Source organism: Numenius arquata, chromosome 7 (assembly GCF_964106895.1).
Source record: "Numenius arquata chromosome 7, bNumArq3.hap1.1, whole genome shotgun sequence".
Classification (NCBI taxonomy): Eukaryota; Metazoa; Chordata; class Aves; order Charadriiformes; family Scolopacidae; genus Numenius; species Numenius arquata.
The window spans coordinates 56,729,469-56,742,583 of NC_133582.1; the positions used below are offsets into that span (position 1 = coordinate 56,729,469).

General features: G+C 38.9%; 1 protein-coding gene across 1 annotated transcript in view; it reads left to right on the forward strand.

Annotated features, from left to right (window-relative positions):
- The window catches only part of SNX13 (sorting nexin 13), a 69,766-nt gene extending 65,202 nt beyond the window's left edge, over positions 1-4,564 (forward strand). The window contains exons 25-26 of the mRNA XM_074150348.1: positions 381-493; positions 972-4,564. Of these exons, the coding sequence (XP_074006449.1) occupies positions 381-493; positions 972-1,219 (361 nt within the window). The 3' untranslated portion in view covers positions 1,220-4,564. The remainder of the gene's footprint in view (positions 1-380; positions 494-971) is intronic.
- The last annotated feature ends 8,551 nt before the right edge of the window (positions 4,565-13,115 follow it).

Consider the following 13,115-nt stretch of genomic DNA (forward strand, 5'->3'; position numbering starts at 1 on the left):
TCTAGTGAAGCAATTAATAGACCTAAGCTTAAAATCTCTCAGTGGCAATAGAGACTGAATGGCAAAAGCAAACCTTAGGGGTATATTTTATCTAACAACTGGTATTTGAATGGTTTTGGTGTGTAATATTTTCTTAAAATTTTCTATCATCTGAATCTTGTACTAAAAAAATATATGATAGCTACTAATAGATTGAGTCTATTGTGCGTTTTGCTTTTGATTTCTTTTTTGCCTTTTCCCTTTTCTCATATTTGAACTGTGTGTTGTTGTGTGCAAATTACTTCCTTGCATTTGTTTTCTGAGATAGCTTTGAGGGATTAAAAAGAGCCTTTCACTTCATAAAATGTTAATGTATTTTGACAGATTTGCTTTTGTTACAGAGATGCTTTTTGGCCCAATGGCATTCTAGCAGAGACGGTTCCACGGAGGGACAAAGCTATTAGAATGAGAACGAGAGTGGCAGGGAAGACCAAATTACTGGAGGTAATGCCAGGTAAGTGAGTTTGGGATTGAAGCCTGATAGTCCTTACCATATATTGTTACTGGAATGAATGTCAGTATTCTTCTCGATTGTTGAAATGGTGAAAGGAAGCGTCGACAGATGAGCTGTATTTATATAAAAAGGCTTTTAATTATTACACACTGAACACTTTCACCTGTATTGTGACTTTGCAACTGTATTTCTCTTAGAACCAACCTGGTATTTTGTTTCACTAGAGGATTGAAGTTCAGTGCATGAAATACCTATATTGCTGGTATTTTACATGAAATCATGCTGTATTGGATTCCACATATATAGTGTAAAAGTGAAGAAATTTTCAGGAATCCTTTCTGCAGTAAGAGAACTTTTAGTCATTTATGTATAATAGCGGCACTGTTACTTGCTACATAATTTGAAAAACTTAAAATTAAGTTTGTTTATACAGAAGCAGAATTTAGCTTAAACTTCTGTGCAATTTTCATTTTTGTAGATGAACTGAAGCACATCATAGGTGCTGAGACAACACGGAAAGGCATTCTTCGGGTCTTTGAAATGTTCCAGCACGCTCAGCTGAATAAGAGAATGGTGTACGTGTTTCTGGAAAGATTCCTAGAAACCCTATTTCCACAAAATAAGTTCCGTGAGCTCTTCAACAAACTGCATTCACGGTCAAAGCAGATGCAGAGGTATAAGCAGAGACTACATTCTACTCAAGCGCCTTCCTTGCAGAAAAGGTGACACTTCAAACCTATTAAGCTGGTGTACGTTTGTCCAGGACTAATTACTTGGGCAGATTCTCTGGGGCTTCAAACTCACATGCTGTTATTTCTGCACCAGTCTTCTAGTGTCACATATTAGATTATTAATGCATCTGTAAGACCTGTGGATCTTCTCATCTTCACTTGTAATTCAACCACTACCAGAAGGGTTTGTGTGTCTTAAATGATTTGGTGCGTCTTCATGCAACATTGAGAAGAATACTGGCCCGATATCTAAGAATGCTGATTCCTTCCGTTCCTGAGTCGATCTTTTGCCAGCAATGAGAAGTGCCAGGCTGTTCAAGTAAAGCACAACCGTGGTGATACAATGGAAGAAAAGGATGTTTTGGCACTGGGAGATAGTGCAATGTGTGAGAATCAGGTGGAATTGTTCTGCATTGTGGCTGTTGAGGCTCTGTAGGGCCCTCTTAACATTCCTGTAAAGGCTGAGCTAAAAGGAAAAGCAGTCTCTGGAATAGCAGGTTCACAGGAGAGGGGAGAAATAGTTATAGCCCCATCATAAAAGTACATTTATCAAAGAAAAGTTGAGGTAATGTGGCTTTTGTGCCACATTTACTTCACCTTTCATGTTTTGAAAAATAAACTAACATTAGATCTAATGGGGGTTTTAGTAAAGGCAGAGGTGCGGTAGAAATAAACCCTTTTTTCTGGTTATTCTGTAGCATTAAGGGCCATATTTTGCTCTTATAGCACCCGGCATACATTTTGCATGTACCTTCAGTGGAGAAGGGGCATCATATTTATGTTCAATTGCTGTATTTGAACATATATCAAGCTGATGGTTGTGAAAGGAAGGGGGTGCATTATTTCAAAAAGGATAGGCATCACGTTAGAAGATGAGGAAATTGCACTAAGACACAGTTTACACACAACTCCCCATTAAAATTTCAAACCTTTTTTGGGTGTAAAAGACTATGTCCTACTTAAATGAAAGATTCCTTACCTTTTAGTGTGTAAGCTTCATATGGGAAAATAATAGAATTAGTTGGTTCCTCACAGGTAAAGGATTTCATTAGTCATATACAAACACTTGGAAATTCCTGAATGCATCTCAGTGTATATATGAAAATAAAAAGGAGATAAACTACAATATTTTTTTAAATAATTTTTTTATTTTTTGCATAGCGTGAAATTTTAATAAAAATTTGACATCAAGGCCCCACATCCATCTGTTTTAGTTTCATTGAAGAATTTCTGCCCCATTAAAAATAAAGTAACAACTGATTAATCCTGTTTGGCCACAGCATATCTCAGTTTTGTGTTTTCTTTTTCATAGTCCCCTACTATTTGAGCACCGCTATCCGGGTGAATAGAAAGCAATCCCATAGAGTCCGTTCGGGTTTTTCCTTTTCTGAACGCTAAACACAGGGTAAGATACAGCTATTGATCAAGGATCCTTACAGCAATTTGTGTCTTAATGGGAACAAATGATCCTTTTATGCGAGGGAGGAACACAGACCTTTTATGAAAGCGTTCTAAGAGAAGATAGAAGGCTCTCAAAGGACCTAGTTAATTTGACTGAAGCCTCTATATAGATCATTTTTTCTCATGGACTCTATTAATGCAATGTAGCCTTCTATCATACTACTTAATGATGAACATATTGTACTGTTAACGTTCTCATACAGTATGCATGGGCTCAAGTGCACTTGGGTTTTTTTTTCTTTATTGCAGAACTAAATACTGTAAATGAAATCCCTTTCTTTTATAATCCCTAGGAAGACAAGTTGGTAAATATGTAAGAAACCTTCCCCTTTCCTCTCTGCAGGTTCTGTAGAAGCGTGTTGATTAAGTGCTGTTGAATTTAACAAAATTATTGAGTTCTGTGTGAAGTAATCAACATAGCCAGCTCCTATTGTTTACATGCCCGGATCTTCCTCCGATGTCAGGGTGCCTCAGACGTACCTGGCATCTGACCCAATGAAAGATCGTTCAGCGATTGTTCTTGGCGATATAGTAAATATATCGTTGATCCTACCAAATCTAATTCATGTCTTTTAAATCACTGAATTTGTTATGCGGTATGAGAGTGGGAAGTTCAAATACTGTTTTGTCAAATCTGTGGAACCTCTTATCTATCTGTAGGTACCATGAAAAATTTCAAGCGAATAGTGATCATGTGCAAATTTGGGATTATTTTTTTAATTATCTGGTACATTTCTGTACAAAAATAAAATAATATCTCTAGGAATGTGAACTGAACATAACACACCATGTTTATTAATCATTTTACTTAATGAATTTATTACATATATATACCTATACACACATTTATATACGTGTGTGTGCATATGTATATATGTATTGAAGTTTTGTCTTCTGTATTTAAATACAGAATGTGGCTTCCTAATTCAGTGGTACCTGTTGGCTGGCAAGAATCATCAGAAATGAATACTTTTTTTTTTGTTAAAAAAAGTTTGTATGTATCTTTATTTAAATGGTTTTCCTGTTGATGATTTAAAATACCTGCCCTGTCAACCCATGCAGCCTATTATCCTGGAAAGTCTCCAAAACTGAATGTTTAATATACAGCACTTAAGTGTCTGGGTGTATCTTCTGGCCTTTGGGTGCTGTGACTGGCCGCTGAAAATTGTGCCATTGTCAACAAATGCACTTGTTTTAGCCTTAATTATTTTTAAGAGAAAATGAGCAATTGAATTTCTCATTTGGTTCATCCTCAAGCTTGTGCTGCTGGTGTTTGCTAGAATTAAACAGTAAATTTTAAGTGCTACCAGAATGTGTACCAAAATAAAAATACATGAATTCCACAATCTAAATTTTAATTTTGTGCAATATTTTCATTTAATGCATGTGTATTTGAATAACTGTAAAATAAATGAATTTTTAATATTTTGAAGTCTAGGTTAAAAATGTCTTCTCAGCTGAACAATTTTGCATTCTGTTGTTGCGTTAGTTTATTTAAGGACTTGTTTTAAAAGTCTTATTTGTTACTCCTTTGTTAATTCCCTTGTTCTCAGTGATCTTTGCTCATTCGAGCAAAGCTCATATACTACAAGGGAGGAATCTGAAGAGAACATCTCATGAATATAGCTGTTATAAATTACTTGTGCATATCATTGTACAGTAAGTGTCAGCTGTGTGCCTAATTGTTCTATTGATGCTTTTTTCCCTCCCTTCCCCCTCCTCTCGTTTCCGTAACAAAGAATGAATATGAAACAGGCTGCCATGGTCAATTCTACTGAATGGCAGAGGACTCTGAAATTTATTTTTTTTTTGGAGTTTGCATTTATGTTCTGTCCAATAGAAAGCTAAAAAATTACACTAATAAAGTATTAACAGGATTATTATAAGTCTCTGTTTATTTTTAAAATAACTTTGTTGCTAGCGGGTATGAATGTTCCTTAAGTCTGGGGAAAAAAAAAATCGATAAAGATAAAAATATTGCTGTTAAGTGCTGTTTAAATAAAACGGTCATTCCTTGATTATTTTTTTAAACAGTTTATAAACTGGTTTTGCTTTTAACAAGTTAATCTCTACATTCATTTTCAGCCAGTATTTGCAGAGTCCTGTGTTGTAAAAGAACATATGCAGAAACAGTAGGATTGTATGGCGTAGGGTTTTTTTTTATATTGTTGGGTTTTTTTTACTCTTTGCCTTTTTCCCCCGGGTTTATTTTTGCAGCAGCTGGATCTACCATGGGAGCACAATTGTTACCCTTGATATATTTATCCCAGCTGTTTCACATTCATCAAAAAGATGTCCGGAGCTACAGAGATGTTAGTTCTTTGACCCCAGTGTAAAGCATTTACCATTTTCACTAATTTACTCACTTTTGCTACAGGATATAGACACATTTCAGGAATTTTACTACCTGATTGCAAGTTCTTATTTGTTGGAGCCGTTATCCTAGGTTAATTTAATGGCAAGAAATTCACTCCATTATAAACTGCTTTCTTTTAAAAGAAGTCTTTAAAATATCTGCTGTTTGCTAAGCGAGTGTAATATGTGTCTGTGGCTTATTTAACTCTCCAGTCCTATCACATTATCTGGTTTTTATTGGTTTTGGTTTCTAGTGAATGTGTGAGGATTGCTAAAGGTTTTGTGAAGTTCGTAATCGGCCTCACGCTGCACTGATTTAACTACAAATATAATGATTTATCTCTTGGTAAAAAGGAAGTTATATAATGAAGACAGTGTTTGCTTTTATTATGTATTTCAAAAGAAATTAAGCTTTATTTTCATGAAACACTGGAAACATCTATGCCACTGCATTCCCCCCTTTCTTCCCCCGAAATATCTCAAAGAATTGTTTGCTGTGCTGTGCCTCTTGGAATTGCTGTGGCCTGTTGGGCTTGGGATAATCTGCATGGGTCAGTTAAACTATCTGTTATCTGGCTCAGAAAGGGGGAACTGGAATTCTGCTTTGACGTTTTAGAACTGGAATAGCACATAAATTAATTCGGAAGTTGGGGTTAAGTAGAGAGCTAGACTGTTGAATTTGTTGGCAACCAGGAGCTGCGTGTTGGGGGTAAGGAATGGGGCTTTCAAGAATGGACTTGCTCTTTCTTACCCTAAGAGTGTTAAAAGCGAGCACCGAGTAGTCTTTTGAATCTTTGTGTTCTCAATTGTCTCAGCCTGAGGCTAGAAACGTGCTAATTCTGAATTAAGTTGAGAGTGAGTGGTGGAATTTTCTGTTATTAACTTACTGGAGTTCTAGCTAAGGGATTCTGATAAAACTGTGAGAACTGGGAATACTCTTGTTTGTTTAGAACATGTGGAAGATGTTTGTGCAAGTTACCTGATTATTCCATGCACGGAGTAGCCAGAACTTGAAACAAACGCTTTTTTTGGTTCTTTTCCTTAAAATAGCCAGCCAGTACTTGGGTAGGAACAAAACTCTCTTTGCACAAGTCACCTCAAGCTACAGGTGTCTTATTTTTCAGTTTGAAGGTGAGGTTAGAATTTGATTATCAAAGACAACGTTATCCTTTTTGTTTTCAAGGACTTCGTACAAAACATTCCTTTTAGTCTGCTTAAAAAAAAAAAATGGTTTTCCATCTTACCTGCTCAGTTCTATATTATCTGTATTGATTAGAATCACTGGCCTGCCAGTAATCCCTAATGTCATTCATGTGAACAGATGAGGCCTGCTTATACCTAATGTAAAAACCCAGGGGGTGTCTTGGACACACCAGGACAGGAGCCTCATTCCGTCTTCTGCTGTGGGGGGGTAATTCTATCTGGAACTGAAATGTGGTGCCGTTTGGGGTTCAGCAGTTGTGCTGACTCTGCAGGGCTGGCTGACGGGAACATCGGCCCGAGGTTCTCGTGTATTACGTATAGAAAAAGACAACTAAGATATTTTTCTTATGCGTAGGTTCTAAGTGGTGCTGAGGCTTCCGGTTAACAGTTGTGCGAGTTGTCTTTGGATGCGCTCTGGCATAACCGTTCTGCTGATAAGGTAAAGGCAGCCAGCGAGAGTGGCTGTTACCGACGGGGGTTCTTTAGAACCAAGGCACGGGCTCTCACCAGCGAAAGAACTTGCCTGAAGTACCTGAGAGATTCCAAGTGTTTCCACGTACAAGCATTTGTGCTGTTTCACTTGCTATAGAATTGATCCCAATTATTATTTTTTTCAATGGTATTGGTATTACCAAGAATATAGTCTCCAGAGAGTGTGTCCTCTGGAGCCGTAAGAAGCGCAGTAGCACTCAGCGGAGAGCTGTTTGTGTAGGTGCACTCGTTTGGCTCGACAGGATTAGGAAAGGGAGTAAAATTCATGGTTGATGCTTTCCAGGATATCAAGTAGTATCCATTCCAAATAAAGCAGTAATTTATTGAAGTAAGAATATAGAGACAGAATTCCTGGAGCAGTCATTTGATTTCTTAAGTTAAATTTTTGGTGTTGTGGTACCTTGCGTGGCAAGATCTTTATTGTGGTGAAGGCTGTACTGTGGTTCGAACACCAGAATCGATCGCGTGGTGATCATAGCGGGTTATCGCAACAGACCATCACTGGCTGGGATGGACTGGAGTGCGGGTGGACACCAGACAGGAAAGCATCGGTCAAATTTTTTGACTGTGATGGGAGAGGGAAACTTCCAAATTTTAATCCAACTCGCAAATAGAAAAAAACCAAACCAAACCTGAATAAAAACTGATTGAAGTAGTATGTAAAGAGATGCCACTATCAAGAATCTGACTCTTTAAATTTAGCTGTTTGGTTTGGTTTTGGTGTGTGTTTGTTTTGTTTTTCTCTGTGCTGTTGCTGCCACTCTTGATTGAGCACTGGATGAAATGGTTTGTTATTTACTCACTGGGTAGAAGACTAATAGCGTGACTATATAATCTCTAAAATGTAATTCACTACAACTTACAGAATTCATATATAATACTGTTCTCGGCAATTTTCTTTATGATTGGGTTTCTTGCAATGAAGATAAGGGAATAATTTGAAGGCAACAATATGGGCGGTTACCAGAGTGAGGTCTTAGGTACGACTAGTTTGCCTGATTCTCTGTCTCACTGGGATTTGTGTAACTGAAGTCTCTGGGATGGGCCACGGCACTTTCTCTCCACTCTACGTAGCAAATTGAATTGCGAATACTGGATAATTCTCCATCCATTCTGGGGATATCTTCTCTGCAAAGAGAGAAGACAATAGTTATACCCTTCACTGTAAATGGCATATAGGAAATATAATTGGGTTATATCCTATGTGCAAGACCCTCTACTAAATCCATAGTTAAGAATACTGGATTGCTATTCATATGTAAATAAAATGACAGTCACAGCTTCAGCTATCCATGTTGAAAAGAAGTCCTTAACCTGATTTTCATCATGAAATTGTGCATTTCTGTGGCCACTGTAACATTTTTCTTTGAGTATCGTGGACTAGAAATAATAACAATCCATAAGAAGCTACATTTTAACTTTAAAAATTATTTTAACTGAAAACTATTGTACTGAGTCAAGTGATGGTTTACTGAGCACTGAGATGTGCTCCCAATAGATCCATTAACCAGGTTCTTCAGAAAACAAACAGTAAAACTTTGTACCCATCTAGTAACAGCACGTGAAGTGCAATATTCCCACTGTCTCCGTTCACTTAGGGAGTTGAATAAACTGAAGAGAAAGCACTGCAGAAGAGAAAATTAGATGGGCCAGAAATCCCTCAACTTCAGAAGTTGGAAGTTTAAATAAAAAAATTTGGGAGTATAAATAAAATAAAAATAAAATAAATAAAAATTTAAAAACCCCACCAGCCTCCCTCCCCCCACACGTCTAAGCTTTCACACCATTTGTACCAATTACACTATAAATAATTGAACTTTTGCAGGTTGTGAGTGGCAATTTCTTTACTGATCTATTAATTTTTTGTGTGTGTCTAATATCGTGTATGTGTGGTTCTAAGATAAACATTTTGCATTATGCATTTCACATCAGAGAAATGTTATTTCACAAGAAATACTCGTTTCCTTTCCCATAAACTGTTTGTAGGTTTTACCACAGATTGAGAGAGTTATTCTCCAAAGAAACTGCGTAGTCCTTGTAAACTGCTTTTGTTGACCACGTTAAATATCAGTTAAATCTCTGTTGGCTGGTCAGCTTAGCTAGAAAATAATAGTATTTTTGTTACAGGATGAAGACGATTAAGTACCACCACTAGGAATTGCCAGAGGTAATGTACAGTTTTTCTCTGATTAATTTCTTTTCCTATCAGCAAATCCCATCTACCTTTTTCCAAGGAAAAGTAAAACAGAGTTCTAAAATATACACCATTGCTATCTTTTGTAACTTTAGGTTTTTTATACGTCGTACAAAATTCTACATATCTATATGTGTTGCAATGCAAAGTATTAAGTACAGACAGATCCTTCTGTCAATCTTTTGAGGCACTTTGCCATTTTAAAATTGAATATGGGGAAACGGAATTATGCTTTTGATTTTTTCATTTAAAAATAAAAGATATGACAATGTTAATGTCTGTTTTGAAGACTTCTTTTTGGTTGATTGTTTTCTTGAGTTTTCTAAATCTCATCATAGTACTTTTATGTTCGCAACTGACCCTTACACCAGAAGCGGCTGAAAGAGAGTGGCATACATTTGCATGTCTTTTTTCAGTGATATGGAGTGTTTTCTGGTACTTGAACTGTTTTCCATGAAGTTGCTCTGGACATATGGACAGTGTAAACACCTTTTTGGTGAGTGGTGCCATGGGTCCACGCGTTGCTCAAGCAGCACTGGACTAGCTTAAAGGCAGAGGGGTTGTGTCTGTAGGGAAGATGTGGGCAAAGAATTGTGGTTTGTGGGAATTACAGATGTTCAGAGCACGGAATTATCTGAGTTGTTGAAGAATGCATTTTCAGTATAACTGCAGGGAAGGGCACAGAGGGAAATCTTGGCTAACAGAAGCTGATTACAAAATAGTAATGCAAAAGCTGCATTCTTGAGTTACTGCCTTTGAGCCTGATTTGACCATGTATGCTTGTGCCTTCTGCATGGTGCCAGTTCCTTAAGTTAATTGGGAAAGAAATCACATTTAGACTTCTATTTCTGGGCCTGTCTCTTACGGGCCTGGAATAATTTCATTTAAATGAATATTCTCTTTAACAATTCCACATGCCGGATAAATTCCATTGCTTGATACTAACAGCCTGCTGCATCTTTTGGGTAACTTAAATTCACAAGACCTAAGAGGGAAAATCTTGCAAGGATAATTACCTGAGATTTTCAACATTTGCTCAGTGTAAGATGTCAAGTAAAAAAAAATAATTCTGCTATTGATTTATTTTTTTAAATTGAAGCAAAACAGACATTTCTAGTCTTGTTTGTGCTTAGTAGGTTTTGCCGCAGCAGCTATTGTTTACGTAGTGTAGGAATCTGTATGAGTGTTTTGTTAAACTAATTAAACTTACAAAATAAGATGTTCCAAATACATCTAAACCAGATAATGCGTTATTTAAAATGTGGTCTGTTTCAATTATATATAGTCAATATGTAACCATTTTTTAATGCCTCGGATTGGGTTGGTTTTAAGCGCAACCAGGTTATTGTGCTTCTAAAAGCAAATTTATTTTGGAGGAGACTGCATAATGCAAGTGTACGTTGAGTGACAGATGTGATAAGGTACTCGTGGATGGGCAATGAAGTTACTGAGAGCAATTAAGAAGAACTAGGTTTAAGGAGCTGAAATACCAAATTGCCCCATCCCTGAAAGTGTTTAAGGCCAGGCTGGATGGGGCTTTGAGCAACCTGCCCTACTGGGAGGTGTCCCTGCCCATGGCAGGGTGGTTGGAACTGGGTGATCTTTAAGGTCCCTTCCAACTCTAACCATTCTATGATTCTGTGTAACTCCCCTTGAACTGTAGAGGTTAAAAAGAAGTCAGGCGGTGGAGTTCTTGGATCTACACCCCTTCCGTCTGTCCTTCCCGCTCCCTGCAGAGTGTTTTGGTTATGGTTTATGGCTTCAGAATTCGAGGAGTCTGTCTCTTGGCTTGATTTGCTGCTGACGTTTCACAAGAATCGTTGGTCATATGAGATGAAAACAAATACCTCAAATATTTGTGAATTTTGATCCAAAACTTCGCGACAGCAAGTTCCAGACCTCTGTTCTCATTTAATCTAACCCTGAACCACCTTCCCCGTCTTACATCCCTCTCTCTTTATTAAGCTTTTTATATGCCGTGCTTTTTATCAGCGTGCGATGGGCCCGTAGTGCCCGGGATCTGCTTGGTATAAAGGAGGTGATTGTCTGTGTCAGCGTGAGCAGTGCCCGGGGTAAGGGAGCCGCAGTGGGGGAAAACTGACACACAGCAGGTGTGCCAGGAATAACCAAAAACATTTTATTATGATAATGATCATGAAACTGAAGGCCAGAGAATGTGAACTATTTCGAAGGCCCCTGACATTTTCATCAAGTGGTCTTACGGTACGCGCTTGCCATCATCTGTTCAGCTGTGGGGATTTGGGGGGGAAAAAAAAAAAAAGTTAGTTCGATGCTGCTGTGTTTAACAGAGCCCCAAAACTTCATGTTATCGCATAAAGTTTCGTGAGTATCACATAAAGTTACATCGGTGAGATTAAAAATGAGCGGAAGGTGTAGCTTGAATTATTTTCCCCCAAAGCGCCTGGGATCTGCGCATCGTAGCACGTTTGGGGTTGTCTGGGGGTGGTTCATGTTTCGCAGTTAGGTTTGGGGGGGCGGGAGTGAGTGTGTTTCTGAGCCCCGCAGGATGGGGCTGAACATTTGCTGTAAGCCACAGGTGATTGGGATGGGTACATCCTTACACAGCCAGTTGGTAAACTCCACCAGAATAATTTGATAAATCTGGTGGTTTTGGGGAAAAAAGGGAATGTCTGCTTTGAAAGTTGCTCTGAGGCCACAGACTCGACTTACCAGAACTGTCAGTCCTTTTGTTTCAAAGGAGGCTTTTCTGAAATTGCTGAAGCTGAGGGTGTATGAGGAGGTTGTCCTGGATTGAACAGTTAGACCTGGCACATCTTCTACTTAATGTTACCCTACCAGAAGGTTTTGTTTGTGTCAGGGACCTCCTTGGCATCTGATTTGGCTCAAGAGGAATGACCGATTTGTTTCCCTGCCAGGAGAGAAGCTCAGAGTAGGACCTTGTTGTGTGGAGCCTGCATTGAGCAGGAGAAGCCTTGAGAAACCTCCGGTGAGTCCCCCAGCTGAGAGCAGCTGAACTCGTGGGAGTCTTGATGCTCGAGCAGGAGAGGTTGCCCAAGCAGAGGGAGAAGAGTTTGGTTTCCCACCATGCGGTGTGACCAGCTATAGCTCTGGTGGAGGAATGGTGTTCAGGTGTAGTGGTATCAGGGTGATCTCCTGCACTCCTCCCAGCTAACACCTCTATTTCAAGGAGCCCCAAATGGGACTGATGCAAAATCACAGTCCTGCTTTCAGAGGCACAGAAACAGCACGAGTCTCTGCGCCCCTTGCGCTTCACTGTGGCCCTTCCCCGCAACTTCAGGATAGTGACCACAGGTTTCAGTTTATTCTCCAAACAACAACTTTTAAGACAGCTTTGGATGATACAGTTAATGTAATCCATTAGTTTGTCAGCCTTTTTAAAGCCCTGTGTTTAGTGCTACTTATTGCACTAAATTAAAATTAAAAAGAAAATAAATCTGATTGCAGTCACTTAATATATACACTAAGGTAAAAAAATATGTATGAGTCTGGCCAACCCAGCTCCACAGTAGTTGGGCACTTTTACCCTCTTGGAAAAAAACCCACTTCTAGCTACAGGTGTTTTTCTTTTTCTGCAGGGGGGTTCTCAAAGGTCACCAAAGCATGAAATCTATCCTAATTCAGCTTAGCTGCTAATCACATAGAGAGAAAGGAAAGTGTGACTGAGTATTGAGTAAATGTCAGTTGGCACCTGTTTTCACAATCTCAATTTGTTTTTCTTCTCACACCATATTACACCTCTTAATTTAATTTGTGACTGGCCTTTTCTCCTCCCAGCTGTCCGGGGCTGCGGTGCACACGTTCCAGCTGGTGTTACTGGGGGCTTTTGCTGGGCCCGAGGGCTGAGACGAGCAAATTACCCGAGTCCCGCAGCCGCCCGGGGTCTCAGCCCTCTCTCGCTGCCTTATCTCACTTACAGGCTGGTAACTCGACTCTCTGGACCTGAAATGGAGTAATGCATATTTCAAATAGCTTTAAAAAGTCTTTCCCATCCTAACTATGTTGTTCTGGGATTAAAATGGACTTTAGGTAACAGAGTGGCCCATTCAGCAGCTTTGCAGTAATTACGGTGCTAATGTTGATTTAAGTTTGTTTTTCTGAACAGGAAAGTTCCTAATGGTATTTGCAGAAGGGCAGGCTGCCTGGCAGTTGTACTCTGTGTCACGTGTAAGGGCTGCATTCTCCT